Consider the following 15828-nt stretch of genomic DNA (forward strand, 5'->3'; position numbering starts at 1 on the left):
AGAACGGTCTAGTCTAGTGGCTCCTCTTTGAAGCTCCAGTCTGATCAAAGTCCCAGGCTGGGGCCTGTGGGAATCCCTGCCCTGGGGAAGAAGGGTGGGTAAAGAGGTCTGATTGCCCAAGGCCATTGGGCTAAGGAAAGGTTGGCTTTGTTTTGTTTTCCAAGTGTGGAGCCTACCCATTAGAAACACTTGGGAGAGTCTTCTGGCTGGCTGTAGGTCAAGACTTGAGTAAGTGTGGCTTCTCCAGGTTCTAGGACCCTACCTTCTTTCCCACTGACCCCTCCTTGTCTGCCCTGGCTCCTCTCATGCATTTCTACTTTCTACTCTCTAGCATTTTGGCCTCCAGTTTTCCAAAACCGAGCCACTGTCTGCAACATGACCGTTGTTGTTGAGTTGTTTCAGTCATGTCCTACTCTCCATAACACCATTTGGAGTTTGCTTGGCAGACACTGGAGTGGTTTGCCATTTCCTTCTCCAGCTAATTTTACAGATGAAGAAACAGGCAAATTAGGTGAAGTTGACTCACCCAGGATCACACAGCTATTATGTATCTGAGGCCAGAATTGAACTCAGGTTCTCCCAACTCCAGGTCTGGCACTCTGTCACCTTGCTGCTTCTGCAATATGGCGCAGGGGAATGAAAAGTTGGTGGGGGAAGGGAGAACAGGACCCAGGAGAGAGCTCTAACAGGAAGTGGATATGCACTGTGACTTGTCTCTGAGTCGAAAAGTGAAGTAGGATAGGGAACTTCAAGGTGGTATTTTCTGATTCATAAACCTTCACCTATTTTTTCCAAGTCGGGCCTGTTGTCTGGTACTATCAGCCTGGGGAGAGAGCATTGAGGTCCAAGTTCTGATAGTGTGGCCCTGCCCAGCCCAGCCCTTTTTCCTTAAAGCTTTAGTGTCTCAGGCCATTGGTTTCCCAGCTCTGAGTTGGGAAATCCTTGCTCTCAGGTATCATTTGCTCTCTAAATATATCCCAAATGAATAAAGGAAGAATGGGCACACTTGTCACCTGGCTTCTCCTGAGTTACCTCAAGTGACAGTCTCCTACCTGTAACTCTGTAAGGATAAGCAGACACACACACCCCTCCAGTATGAGTCTAAAGCTCCATCTCTGCAGTTCCTTTTTCTTTTAGTAGAAAAAATGATTTCCTAGCCAGTAAGTTATGCCTACAGGTAGGAAGGGAGGTCAGCCATGGGTAGAACCCCACCCCTGTAGAGAAACTGTTGCTATCACCTTGTGTGATAGCAGGAAGTTTTAGAACCCTATAATGGTAGTTGTTCATCCTTCATTTTCAAAGAGGATCGATGACATCACGGGTCTTAACTTGCTCGTTTGCCCCACTCTCTTTTTGAGAGCCATCAAAGTCCAGTGGAAGGACAAGAGTCCAGATGACTGGCAATCCCCAGGATTCAGGGGATGACCTTGGTGCCTTCTATGCCTGACCAAATGCCTTCATGGCCATTGGATCACATTGTTCCCATCTACTCATTCTCCCAGGGAGTCTTCACGTGCTTGGGGTAGACATCTCCCTAACTCTCCAATGGGTTTGAGGCTACATCTGTTACACCTGGTTTAGTCTGTATGGCCAGAAGGTTTGCCAGATGTGGCTGCTGTACGTGGTATAGCTTCTTGGAGTCACAGTTGAGAATTGGATGGGCAGCCCTCACACCAAAGGTTCTATGAAGGAAGGAATGAATGTCCCAAGCTCTGTTCCTACTCTGACCACCAGAGGGAGCCCAGAGGCAACTCTTCCCCTAACAATCATCCCAACTCCCTTAAAGAGAGTTGACCTTTGAAAAGATGATAGAGGCTGATGAGGAATTTCAAGCTATTGTCCTCATACCTTTTTCCTTCATCTCTTTCTATCTCTGTCCTATTCCCTCAGATATAATGGGCAGACCTTAACCCCAGACTACCTGGTTGAGTCACAAGTCTCCAAGGCAATGACCTCATGTTTGTCCAAAATGTGTTCAGAGATGTCTCCTCCAAGCAGGAAAGGATGCTTCCCAAACTAGGTGGGAGCCTTTGTGGCACCATCCTGAGGCCCGAACCCCTTTGAAATTCCTTACTATTATAAAATCACAGAATCTCCGAGCTGCAAGGGACTTCAAAGGTTATCTAGTCCAAATGGCAGCTACATAAGGATCTCTATGACGATATGCTGACAAAGGTTCATTCAACTTTTAGTTGAAGACCCTCAGTGATAAGAAACAACCCCTACTTACTGAAACAGGTCATTCCACTTTAGGCAGCTCTGTTTTCCCTTACATGGAGACTAAATCAGATTAAATGGATATTTTCTATCCATCACTCCTAGCTCTGCTCTATGGGCGGGTCCCAAACAAAGCAAGCTCAATCCCCATCTTCCATATGACATCCAGCTACCCTGTTGTCTCTCATTGAAGCTAAATATCCCAGAGACCTGAGCACAGGCTACATGTATTTCCAGCTATGTATATTCCCTGATAAAATGTTTTCTAGTCACTGCATGTGTGCCCTCCCTGGCTGGTGAAGTGGTAGCCTGTAGGAGAGTGTATTTTTATGTCAGGCCTTTGGGTGGTATGCTGCACAGGCCTGCTTTATGCAAATCCCTCAGCAAAACTATGTAAAGTTCCCATACTGCTGCTTTGGTGGGCCTCAAGTGGTCCACCAGCTATATGTTGTACAGGTCTGATCTATTTTGTAATAGGGAAATCTTTTTGTTAATTATCTTCTGATGCTATTTAATTAAATGTCTTTTTCTTTGTCCTCTGGTTAGCTTATAAAAGAAACACATCAGTGTGGGGCTTGTCAAGTAAGACCGACCTATACTCAAAATGTGACTCAAACCTGGTGTAGAGTTCAGGGGGTCTAAGTACAGCAAAAGGGATATATTAGTGATCTTTTTTTTTTGCTTTCCATACAACACTGTTTACTCATCCCAGATTGATAGTAAATTTTTGTTTGCATTGTAGTTCATTAAAAGCCCAAATCTCTTTCACAAAAATTGTTGTCCAGTTATGCCTCCACTCTTGTATCCACAGAGTTCCTAGTTAACAAAGTAATACCTATGATCTTCACTTCAAAACAATCCCCTGAGGGAAAGCATCATTCTGTCCATTTCAGATGAGAACAAGGAGGCTCCAAAAGGCTCAGGGATTTCCCCAAGGCTGACCATACTGCAGTTCAGTGGCAGAGCAAGTAGATCACATATCCCTTCATTTCCAACCCAGGATGTCTCACTCCTTGTCACACTTTCTTAAGGATCTTACACCAGGGGATGTGTCATTCTGAGACACAGGGGCCACTGACAGAGTGTGATATGGGAGATACTGGAAACATCCATTCTTTCTACCCTCTGCCTCCCCCATCGAGGAGCATCCTCTGAGTCCTTGATGGAAACAAGGTGAAGATCAGAGAAGGAAAACCGTGTCATTTGCTATCTCTTGGCCTCAGTCTCCTTATCTGTGGAATGGATAAACTCTAGATTTCATTCCAGATTTCACTGATGCTCACTCAGGTCATTATGACATGATTCTAAGTACAAACATCTCAGTCTGGCATTTAAGGCTCACTGTAATCTGTTCCCAACTTTTCCAGCCTTATCTCCTGCTGCTGCTTTATGTTCACCCACTATGACAGGCAGGGCCTTTGCTCACACTGATTCACCCATTTCTGTTTCTCTGAATCCTATTCAACTTTTACAGGCCAACTCAAACACAACCTCCCTGACCATCCCAAGACACAGACCTCCTGCAGTTCTTGCTGTCTGCCCCTTATCACATACCTCTATGGCCTGGTATCATTCACTGGCTATCTTCTCAGAGGCCATCTGTCTTCTTTCCTTGCTAATTCAGAGCTGAGAAGCTCAAAAAAGATCCAGGGACGGGGATAAAGGGGGAAGATATTTTACAAAATTTGATTCAGGCACAGAATTTTAACCAATTTCCCCCAAAGGAAAAGAAAACCTCAGGAAGACAAAGGGGTTTTGAAGAAGTATGGCAAGGCAGGATAAGGAGGGAGAGGAATTGGATGGAACAGGAAAGGGATTTATAGTGTATTGAACTCAGGTCTTTCAGGTCTGGGGGTAAGAAGCCCTGTTTTTTGGGATTCTTTCACCATACCCAAGAGATGTATGAGTGTTCACTTTCCACTGCCCTTTCTGGTCATCACAGCTGACAGGGATGAACTACATGAATAACAACAGCTCCTTGAAGATATTTATTTCTTCTGTACTTTAGATATCGCAGGTTCTGTGTTTGTTGAATGACTTTCCAAAGTTCTTTCTTATGTATTACCACTTATATTTACAACCTCCGTAAGAAGTAGGATAGATAATATGTGTCCCCATTTCACAGACTGGAGAACTAAATATCAGGGAGGGGAAGGGACTTGTCGAAGGCCACACAACAAGTCAATAGTCATGGTAATACTGGATCTCAGGATTCCTATCAGCTCTGGTGTTTTTCTGACTTTGGGGCCCCAGGACCCCCAGGATATTCCCTGACAGCTCAGGCTTCAGTCTGCACATCCTTCTCCTTGTCCTTCCTCTGGGTGAAGGGGCTCTGTGCAGCCTTTGTCAGCACAGCCTTCGTCTTTCCCTTCCTCTGGGTGAAGGGGCTCTGTGCAGCCTGGGTCATCAGCCGCAGAGGGACTGGATGCTTCATCCATGATTCCATCCTGAACTGCACCATTAGCTTCCATCTTCTCTTTTAGGTCTCTTTTGAAGAAGCCACACTGCCCATGGAGAGAAAAGAGAGTGAGATGTTCCCCAACACGATCACTGACCCTTCCACCCCTCTGCTCATGCCCTTTTCCCACATCCAGAGAGCCCTCAAGAGTTTTCTCTGCCAATCCTTGTTTACCCTTCAGAGCAGGAACCTCCTTCCTTTTCTATTTGTATCCCCAGCATTCATCCCAGTGCTTTGCACATAGAAGGATTTAATACAGGTTTTTCCATTGCCTCACAATTTTGCTCAAAATTCACCTCCTCCGGGAAGCCTTCCCTAATACACTCCATTCAAATCGCTTGCTTGGGACCCTGGAATCTTTGTTTTTCTCATATATACAATACAACGTTGCCCCCAAAAAGAGCAGGATCAATTCTTTCCAGGTTCCCCACAGTGGCTAGTACTGGAACTATATAATAGTACAGAATATAAGATCATAAAACTTGGAATCAGGAGATCTGTGTTCAAATCCTAGCTCAGCCATTTATTTACAGCTGTGTAAGTTTGAGCAAGTCACTTCACTTCTCTGAACCTCAGTATCCTCATCTACAAAATGGGCATGACTATACTTGTTCTGCCTCCCTTACAGAATGAGATGAAGATGAAATGGGGAACGAACCTACTTTGTAAATTATAAAAGATGAAATAAATGCAAGGATCCATTACTAGAGTCAGGGAGGATACAAAGCCTGGAACAATGTTTTGTATTAATTTCACTGATCCCAGAACATGTGGATAGAAACATTTGAAAGACTGAATTTGGGGTTCCATGGCCACAGTCCTACAGTGACAGTCTAGGTTTGAAATAGTCTAGTTCAGAAAGAAAGCCAGGATTGCATTTGGGGATGTTAATAATACAATCAATTGTGAAAATGCATGGTTTAGGAGATTGGCACTTTCCAGGAACACTTCATTTCATATTTCATACTTCTTTTCAAAGGGTATCAGTAACAGCAAGAGCCTGATTGGACCATGTTTCTCAGTGACTCCACAGTTTAAGAAAGAATGCTGATCAACTGGAGAAGATTTAGAGGATGGTGAAGGTTCTTAAGACCAAATCATATGAAGATAGATGAAAAGTACTGGAGATGTTTAGCCTAGAGAAGAGATGATTCAGGAAGGGTACGATAGCTGTCCTCAAGGGCTGGACTTGGTCTGCTTGGCTCCATAGGGCAGAATTAGGATTCAGTGGGCAGAAGTTACAAAGACACAAATTTAAGCTTGATACTGGTGAAACCTTCCTAACAATGGGATGGGGTGCCTCAGGAAGTAGTGGGCTCTACTTCATTTAGGTCTTTAAACAGAGGCTGGAGAATTATTTGGAGGGGGGAATGTTATGTTGTAGTGAAGAGTCCTTATTGCACAGGGGTTGAACTAGAAAGCCCCTTCCAACTCTGAAAATCTGTGTAATTATGTCCCCCTGCAGGCAATCAGATTGAAAGGCAAAAAGTAATTAGCAAAGATCCATCTGACATGTGGTAGGCAAAAGACTGGCCTACTTCTGGGCCTTGAGGATAGGAGTCAGTGTATGCTCTGAACGTGAGCACCAAGGGGTTTACAGCACCAATGAGTTGGTGCTACATCTCTCCCACCTGCTGCTTCCCTGAGTCACACTGTCCAGTCCAAAGCACTCACCTTGTGCCAAAGGGGCTGTGTCTTCTAATTTTGAGAAGATCAGGAAATTTTTAATTGTAGGAAACAGTTTTATTTTTCCCTATTCCAGCAGTTTTGGAAGGATGAAGGATATCATCTAAATTGAGTGAGTAACTATGAAAGAATCCTACTCACCTCCCTGACTTGGCCCCAGACACACACCCTAACAAGGGGCTCGCTAATTGGCCAAGAGAGAGCCAGAGATTTCAGAATATAATAGTGAGTTCCATTTAGAGTAGAGGTGTCAAACAGTAACTCTTCCCCGTAGTCAAAAGAAGACTAAACTGTAATTGAGAAATACCTAACAAAATAAATAAAAATGGAACAAAACATAGAGAACATTACACTTTCAAATGAAGTCAGTATGTGGTTAGCAGGGATCCCCTCATGTAAGGGTTAATGGCCCCTGATACCACTGGTCTGGAGTACCTAGGTAGGAGAATCACTAATCACCTGGTGATTTTCTCCCTTGGGAGACAATATTCTCCTTTATTTTTTCGGGGGGGGGGGGGGGGGGGGAGTGTTACCAGAGAACTAAAAAAGTAATAATAATTCGCATTGGTAGAGTATAAAGCAGGTGGCTAGGTGACTCAGAGGATGAGCCTGGAGTCAGGAAGATTCATCTTCATGAGTTCAAATCCAGACTCAGACACTTATTAGCTGCGTGACCCTGGGCAAGTCACTTCACCCTATTTGCCTCAGTTTTCTCATCTGTAAAATGATCTGGAGAAGGAAATGGCAAACCACTCCAGTATCTTTGCTGAGAAAACCTCAAATGGGGTCATGAAGAGTCAGGCACAACTGAAACTACTGAACAACAAAAGGTGTATGAAGCCCTTTCTTCATGGAAGCTCTGTGAAGTGTAGATAATGCAAGTGTTACTGTTTCCATTTCCCAGAGGAGGATATTAAAGGTGAAGATGACTGGCTCATCTAAGAGAGCAAGACCTGATTCCAAGTCTTTCTTCCTACTATACTCAGTGAGGACTCAGGAAGCCAGGCTGGTTTAGGAGCCAGGAAGGCATGGGCAATAGTGCCTAAAGTGGGTTTATTTGGTCAGTAAAGGAGTGAAAGGCAAAATTCCTTGGAGTGAAAATGAAACAAATTTCTTAGATCAGCTCCAACTAGGAAGTGGCACCACCCCAAGAAGCTAAGATCATCAAGGTTTAAGGATCATGGCCAATTCCTTTACTCACCCAGTCTACCTCTGGAGGTAAGAAAACATGGTACAATGGAAGGTCTGCTGAAATCAGAGTCAGAGTACACAGGTTCAAACCCAGGCCCAACTATTTACTACTTGTGTGAGCCTGGGCAAGCCATTTAACCTCAATGGAACTCTGTTTCCTTTTCTGTAAAAATAAACAGGCTGGACTAAATTGCCTCCAAGTCCCCTTCCAGCTCTAAATCTGTGATGCCACAATCCCAGGAATGGTTCCGCCAACCATGGGACTTTCCAGAATCCTAGAGCAGCAGAGAAGAACGAGACCTTAGAGCTCATCTATCCAATCCCCTCATTTTTACGGAGGAGGGCCAGAGACAAGTGATCCATCCAAGACTGCATGGCAAGCCAATGGTGGATATGGGTCTAGAACCCAGGTTTCCTGCCCCACCACCAACACCATCCAGCCTTAGTACCACTATGTAATTTGGCCTCTCAGTCCATGGGGTGGATGGACTCTTGGGCTCCTATCATCTCTCTTTCCCTGAGGTGAGTCCTCAGTGACCCTGGCCCTTCTCAAGTCCAAAGGATCCTCACCTTGTAGAGCACTCCAAAAATCAGTAGGAAGAGGAACAAGCCACCAATTCCACTAAGCACATACAGGTAGAGAAGATTCTTCTCATATACTATTTCCACCTTTGTAATAATCTAAGAGAGAAGAAAGGGGTTCTGTAGAGAAGGTTTTTCCGCCTTCTAGGAAGAGTTTCTAGGAGCCAGGAGAGTGCTGCATAATACCTGGGATTGGGCAGACGCCGTGTCATAGAGGTGGTAGTATTTGCTGGAGTTGAAGATCACAGAGATGTTGCTGCCCAGGCTGGACACGGAAGAGGCCTGAGAGAGGGAGAATTTAGTGGCTGGCTTAACCCCAGTCCCTACCCCACAGGCCCACCACCATCCCCATCCATCAGATGAACCCCAGGGGTCTCAGCCACCTCACAGGCTGCCTACCTGGATCTCTTCAGTGATCTCCACCACCTCACTCACTTGAACCAAGATAGTTTTCCTGAAATCAACTACACACCGGAAGACAGGCCCTAGGACATGGGCCTTGGGAAAAGAGGAGAAAGGAATTAAGTTAATTTTATGCTATCAGGATCCCCTGCTGGGGTTGGAGATAGACTTGATAAATGAGCCTCTGCTTTTGCTTCTCACCCTTTCAGCACCTAAATGCTTACCTGGGTGGGATGGGACAACTTATCTGGGTCTTCATGAGAACAGGGTACTGGGGGTTCCTAGAGGCATGATGGGCGATAGGGCAAGGAAGGAAGAATTGTCCATTACTTCAGAGCATGGAAAAGGCATTGCATCAAGTTACTCTGAATACAAACCAGCTGTCTGCCCCATCCCTGAGCAGATCCTGACATATACTGATTCCCCACCCCTGATCTACCCACCTTAGCCAACTCAGATCCAAGCACCCCCAACCACTCACAATGCTTTTTCAGACTTAGAGATCTTGAGCACCCAACTCAGATCCAAGCATATTGTATCCTCTCCCAACTTCTAATGCCTGCTCAGATTCATTGAGACTAGAGCATGATATGGTTCCTTGTAAATAGGAGCATTTGCAGGACTGAGGGTCCTCTCAGATCCAGGCCTCCCTTTTACCCATCAGATCCAGATATCTCTCCTCCCTAAAGCCCAGACCAAGGCATACAAATCCCCCTAGCTCAGGCCCAGAAGTTCCAATCCTTCCTTAGACCCAAGCATTTCCAAACCTCCAGGTTTTTCCATTGCTCCCTCTCATACTAACCACTTGAACAGTCCAATTACTTGTAGAGAATTCCGTCATCTGGCTTTTTGGCACAAAGACAAGGACTTCTAGAGTAGGTGGGGCTTCAATAAAGACTTGAGTCATCACCTGGAGACAGAGAAGAGACAAACTGTAGCCATGAGCTCCAGGTCAGTGACTCTTAAGAGCTCTCACATTCTGTGCTTTGTATTTATTCCCATGTCCCTACCCTTCCATGTTAACCTGAAGCTAAGTCTGCCTTGAGCCCTATCTTGACCAATGTATTTTTTAAAAATATTGCTATCACTTGCTTTTATATCCCCTAAATTTCCAAATATATTCCTCTCTCCTCCTCTCTCCAGAAAGCCATCCCTTTTAAAAAAAATTTCAGCAAAACTAACCCACATATAAATCATATCTAACATTATACCCAATATTCCACATACAGAGCTCCCCAACTCTGCAAAGAAGGGAGGAGCGTTTTCTTGTCACTTCTTTGGCTGGCCAATATTTTTAGGAATCAATGAGTTGGAGAAAGATATAGAAGGAAGCAGTCTGGTACAGCAGAAACAGGACTGAGCTAGGAGTCAGTACACCTGGGCTTTGTTTGTGATCTTGGGCAGATCTCTTTCCTTTTCTGAGACTTAGTTTCCTCCTCTGAGGAGGAAGTAAAATGAGTGAATTGAGTTTGATCATCGGTAAAGTCTCTTCCAGTTTTAAATTCTCAGAGTCTATGAGTCTTCTCAGGTTTGGATCCTAGGACCATCGCTTTAAAGCTGAGAGGGAGTTTATAGGTTATCAAGTCCAACCCTTTTGTTTTACAGATGGGGAAAATGAAGGTGAAGTGACTTGCCTAAGGTCACACACAATTAGTGAGTATCTGAGGTGGAACTTCAACCCAATTAGTTAATACCATCCATCACAGTAACCGTGTTTGAAATGATCTGGAGCAACGAGCCACGATCACTACGAAATCCAACAGTAATAAATGCAGAGTTCTGCATATAAGGATTTGTTGTCATTGGCAATCAGGGTTAAGTGACTTGCCTAGGTCATGTAGCTAGTAAGTGTCTGAAGCAGGATTTGAACTCAGCTCCTTCTGACTTCAGGGCTAGTCCTCTATCCATTGCACCACCTAGATGCCCCTGTACATAAGTTTTAAAAATCAATTCCACAAGTAAGGGATAGGGAATCAATCAACAAGTGTTTATTAAGTACTTACTATGTGCCAGAGGGCAGCTAGGCAGCAAAGTGAATGGGGTGCTGGACCTGGAATCAGGAAGATGAGTCTTCCTGACTTCAAATCTGGCTTCACTTACTAGCTGTGTGACCCTGGGCAAGTCACTTGACCCCATTTGCCTCAATTTCCTCTTCTGTCAAATGAGCTGGAGAAGGAAATGTCAAGCCACTCCAGTATCTTCGCCAAGAAAACTCCAAATGGAGTCACAAAGAGTCAGACATGCCTTAAAAAAGACTGAACATGCACACACATGTGCCAGGCATTGTACCAAAAACTGGACAATTGTATGGCTGACCACAAATTTAGTAGGAGACAACATCATGATGGGGCTCCTTAAAAGACGAATACCACCTTGGTCTGTATCAAACTGTAGTATCCAAATGGTCCCATTGTACTGCTTCGAGTTCAAGTCAGACCACATATGGAATGGAGTATGTGTAGCTCAGGTTTGGGGCACTACATATAAGAGATTGGAGGGGTCCAGAGGAAGACCTAAAAAGCATTTCATAGACCAAACCACATAACTGGTTCAAATAACTGGGGACATTTAGCCTAGAAAAGAAGAATCTGAGTGGCACAGGGACCCCAAGGGCTCTCTAAAAGAACCTGAAGGGCTACTGTGGGGAACAGTGATGGGATTTGTTTTGCTTGGACCCAGAAGTGAGAACCTGGACCAACAGGAGGAAAGTGAAGGGAGCCACATTTCTTGCTTATTATAAGGAGTTTTCTAACTATCAGAGCTGTTTCACAACGAAGCCAGAGTCTAACCGTGGGTATATTCAAGCATTAGGCCCAACGATCATTGGCCAAGGTTGCTGTGGGGTGGATCCCAGCTCTAGGTAGGCAACTGGACTAAAGGACTCCTGAAGACTCTCTCAGTCCTAAGATTTGAAGACTTAAGTCTCAGAGTCTGTAATTCCTACCTCATAAATATGCTGCACCTGGCGGACCTTGGGACCTTTGGAGGTAAAATTGAGGTACAGGGTGGAATTTTCATGGCTGTGAAGAGAGAGAAAATGGAAATGGTAGATATGGACAGCTAGAGAAGGGAACATTGGGTACCATACACTACAGAGCTAGCAGATGCCATATGAGAAGAAGAGAGGGTGCCATCTTTAGCTCAATAGCTGCCTTCCAAAACAGAATAAGTGTGAAGTCTTGCACTTAAGTTTAAAAAATTAATTGTACAAGTAAAGAACGGGGAAAACATGGCATGGAGATCAATCAGTAAGCATTTACTAAAGTGCTTACTATGGGCCAGGCACTGCACCATGTGGCTATTACAAATATGAAAAGATCTAAATGTTTTAGTTAACCACAAGCTTCACGTAAGCCAATAGTGTGGCATGGCTCCAAAAACAAATACTTATCCTGCGCTAGACTGCACGAACAAAATCTAATACCCAGACAGACTTTTACATCCTCACGCATTCATAGGGGAGCAAGAATATGGTGAAATACAAAGCTGGCTATAGAGCCACAGAACCCAGGATTCAGTACTGGTTCTGCCCCTTACTACCTATCTGGTCTAGTAGCAAGTGCTTTCCCCTTTCTGGGCCTCAGTTCTCTAATCTGTGTTATGAGGAGGTTGAAAGGACCTCTAAGGTCCCTCCCAGCACTAAATCTATGCTCCAATGATTCCCACTCCTTCCTACCCCAGAGATTTGAGACAGGGACCCTTAGCAGAAACAAGGCAAGGATTAATATCACCAAAGATACAACACAAATGAAGATACAATATGGTCCCCTGGAATAGAGACATGGAACATTCAGCCTACGACACTTCCAAGTGTGGCCTGAACCAGATTAAAATGTACTTGGGAAATACTGAACTAAATAAATAAAAATACATCAAAACACAGATAATGTTGCACTTTAAAACTAAGTCAATACGTAGCCCTCAGGAATCCTTATGTATAGATCAGTGGTGCAATTTCTATTTGAGTTTGACATCACTGCCCTAATGGATCTCTCAGTTCTCTCCCAGCCCTTATACTTTGTGTTTAAGGTCCCTCCTAACTCTAAAGTTTTGTGTTCCGAAGTCCTTTCCAGCTCTGACATCCTATGTTTCACATCCCATGCTCATCCAGCTCTGGTATTTGTTCTAAGGTTCCTTCCAACTCTAACGCCCTTGTTTTAATTAAGAGTGTAGTTAGAATGTGTTTTTACTGTATGTGCCCTTTGCTGACCTGCACTCCCTTCCTTAGAGAAAAACACCATCAATATCCTCTGGGGTTTCTTGGTTCCTTATCTCAAACAATTGGCCAAACAATTCTCTAGGTCAGAGCCCAAGGGAATCTGAGGCATGATAGAGCAAAAAGCCTGATAAGCCCAGTTAACTAGGCATTCTTAACTGAGTTTCTCCTCTCATCTTGATTTTGTCCTTTGGGCTATATCTACTTAGTTCATAGCTCTCCTCTTTTAGCTCTTTTGATTCTGCCACACAAAGCTTCCTAATAACCACCATGACACCTTCCTGTTCAAGGACTTTCAAGAGCTCTCTGTTGCCTACCACATAATTTTCTTTTTGTAAATAATATTTTTTTCAATTACATGTGAAGATAGTTTTCAACATTCATTTCTTATGAGATTTTGAGTTCAAATTTTTTCCCTCCCTCTCCTTCTGTCTGCCCAAGATGGCAAGCAATCTCATATAGGTTACGTATACCACATCATTTTCAAAGCTTGACTGAGAAACATATGGTAGAGTGGAAAAAGCTGTAGTTATAATCAGACCTAGGTTCGCAGCCTGGCTCTACCTAGAAGTACAGGCAAATCTCTTCATCCCCCTGAGCCATAAGATTCTCATATAAAGAATGGAGTTAATAATAATCATATAATATCAATAAAATTAATAATATATGATATTATATTATAGGATTCTTATATAAATAATGGAGTTAATAATTTTTATATAATGTTAATAAAATTAATAATTATATAATATTGTATACATCAATAATAATAATTATATGTATTCTGTCAGGGAAAAACCACCATATAGTACATTAGAAATGTAAACTGTTCCTATTAAAGAACTTAGAGATTATATGTGCCTTAAATGTCAGGCAAGGAGTTTGACTTTTATCTGTTTGGTCGGTAATAGGGAGCCATTTTGGATTTTCTTTTAAAAAGGAAGGGCATGACCGGATTTCCTCATATGGAACATTAGTCTGGTAGGGATGTGAAAGATGGATTGGGAAGCAGGAGAAAGTCCTAAAGCAGGAAGATCTGTTAAGAGGCAATAGCAATAGTTTGAAAGAAGATGGTCAGTCCTGGGTTGGAATTTGGGGCAAATCCCCCTGAGAGGTTAGGAAGGGCAGGCGTTCAGGGAGAAGGTCACAGGGGAGCGAGCGGAGGAAGGGAGGAGGGCAGAATGCCTGGATCATGGCTAGGAGGAAAACATACTCTTTAATCATCATGTTGACAGGGAACAGGATGGGGATCCTCTTGGTGGCCAAATTGTCTTCTAGTAGTATGGAGTCTTCATTATCACTGCAGATACAGATCAGTTGGTCAGTCAACAAGCATTTATCAGGCCCTTACTCCTTGCTAGAAAAAGGCAAAGGCAAAAACATTCCCTGCTTTGAGAGTTTACAGTCTAAGAGAGGGGATGGCATGAAAAATAACAAAGTATGTATCAGATAGACACAGGGAAAACGGACGGTGATTTTAGAAGAAAGGGTCAAGCAGCTGGGGGAGACCAGAAAACGACACTTTCTTAAGATGGTAGGAATTTGATGTGAGTCCTAAAAGAAGCCAGGGGATTCAGGAGGGAGGAGTGAGCAGGGAGAGCACTGATGGTACAAATTTGTGTCATCTGTGAGGAATTACATAGGAGACACAATTGGGAGGGAGCTGGGAAAGAAGGGACGATGCTCTTAGGCCTGGAGAGTGGCAGAAGACAAGGTAGGAGTTTTACCGAGATTTCATTCACCTGGTCACCCTTGCTTGCATCTCCAGGAAGTCCCCCCAGGAGCTGTTCAACAAGGTGTCAAACATTATCTGGACAAATACCTGGAGTCAGGGAGGCACCAGGAAGGATTAGATGCCTTCCCAGAACACAAGCATCATACCATCCCTACTCTCCCCCCTCCCCCATTCTTCCTTCCTTTCTGGGGCACAGACATTCCTCCTCCTAGGACCCAGTTTAACCCTCGCTTTCCATTCCACTTACAATCCTTTCCCCAGATGCATGTGTCCTATCCTTTCCCAGACCTTGGAGAGTGGTCCCTGCTTCTGACTCTACTTCTCATCCCAGAACTTTGGGGCCAATGATTCGAGAGGATCTCACCGTACTGCCTCCTTTCAAGATGGGAGAGCTCACATTGCAAAATAGAGTCCAAATAGGGAGGCTGCCCTCCCCAGTTTCTTCCTTGCAGCTCACAGGGACCTGACTCTGAGGTTATAAACAGGGGAGGAGAACACTGAAGTTATTTAGGGGTGCCAGCTGGGTCCCTAAATGTCAGTTATCCTCCCAAATATCAATCTCAAAGAGGTTAGGAGTGTCCCTCAAACAGGACAATTGGACTTAATGGAAAGAGCCGTGGATAAGGATCATAGTTTGTGATATACATAATGTCAGAGCTAGAAGGGACTTCAGGGATCATCTAGCTTCATGCCTGCATTTCACAGATGAGGAAACTGAGGCCTAGAAGGGGTTAAATCACTTGCCCAAGGTCACACAGGTAGAAAGGGGCAGAGCGGGGATTCAGATCTGTGTCTTTCGTCTTTCGGATTCTAAACTCAGCTGGTCTTTTCTCTGCGCCATCCTGCATCCCAAGTCCCAACTCACTGTGTGACCTTCCCACTCAAGCTCAGTTTTTTTCTCTGTAACATGAGGCCATTGGTCCAGATGATGTCTAAAGCCCTGTCCAGTTCAGACATTATGTGAATTACAAATCCCTCCTTACTAACTTCTGATGTTTCATTTATCTAGGAACTTAAGGGTTTAAAAACTCCCCTTTTCTTTCTTTTTTCTTTTTTTTTTGACCTTTTTAAAAAAATAATTTATTTTTAGTTTTCAACATTCACTTCCATGAGATTTGGAGTTCCACATTTTGTCCCCATCATTCCCCTCCCCTGCTCCAAGACAATGTACATTCTGATTATCCCTTCCTCCAATCTGCCATCCTCTCTATCACCACCTCCCTTTCCCTTCTATTTTCTGTAAGGCAAAATAGATTTCTATACCCCATTACCTGTATATCTTTTTTCCCAGTTACATTTAAAAACAATTTCTAACATTTGTTTTTTAAAACTTTGAGTTTC

The 15828-nt window shown here is 43.9% G+C and overlaps 1 protein-coding gene across 4 annotated transcripts in view; it reads right to left on the bottom strand.

Moving 5' to 3' along the window:
* Positions 1-4192: 4192 nt before the first annotated feature.
* The window catches only part of ITGAL (integrin subunit alpha L), a 32368-nt gene continuing 20732 nt past the window's right edge, over positions 4193-15828 (bottom strand). For 2 of the 4 annotated variants that reach the window (XM_072597557.1, XM_072597556.1), the window contains exons 22-31: positions 14852-14956; positions 14495-14574; positions 13966-14052; positions 11481-11556; positions 9339-9446; positions 8761-8817; positions 8534-8632; positions 8321-8416; positions 8123-8233; positions 4193-4721 (exon numbers count right to left, since the gene is read on the bottom strand). In XM_072597557.1, the coding sequence (XP_072453658.1) occupies positions 4503-4721; positions 8123-8233; positions 8321-8416; positions 8534-8632; positions 8761-8817; positions 9339-9446; positions 11481-11556; positions 13966-14052; positions 14495-14574; positions 14852-14956 (1038 nt within the window). In that variant the 3' untranslated portion in view covers positions 4193-4502. Of the gene's footprint in view, positions 4722-7562; positions 7828-8122; positions 8234-8320; positions 8417-8533; positions 8633-8760; positions 8818-9338; positions 9447-11480; positions 11557-13965; positions 14053-14494; positions 14575-14851; positions 14957-15828 lie in introns of all 4 variants that reach the window. The other 2 variants (XR_011964507.1, XM_072597558.1) reach the window with 2 other exon arrangements.

This window comes from Notamacropus eugenii, chromosome 3, assembly GCF_028372415.1.
Source record: "Notamacropus eugenii isolate mMacEug1 chromosome 3, mMacEug1.pri_v2, whole genome shotgun sequence".
Taxonomy (NCBI): Eukaryota; Metazoa; Chordata; class Mammalia; order Diprotodontia; family Macropodidae; genus Notamacropus; species Notamacropus eugenii.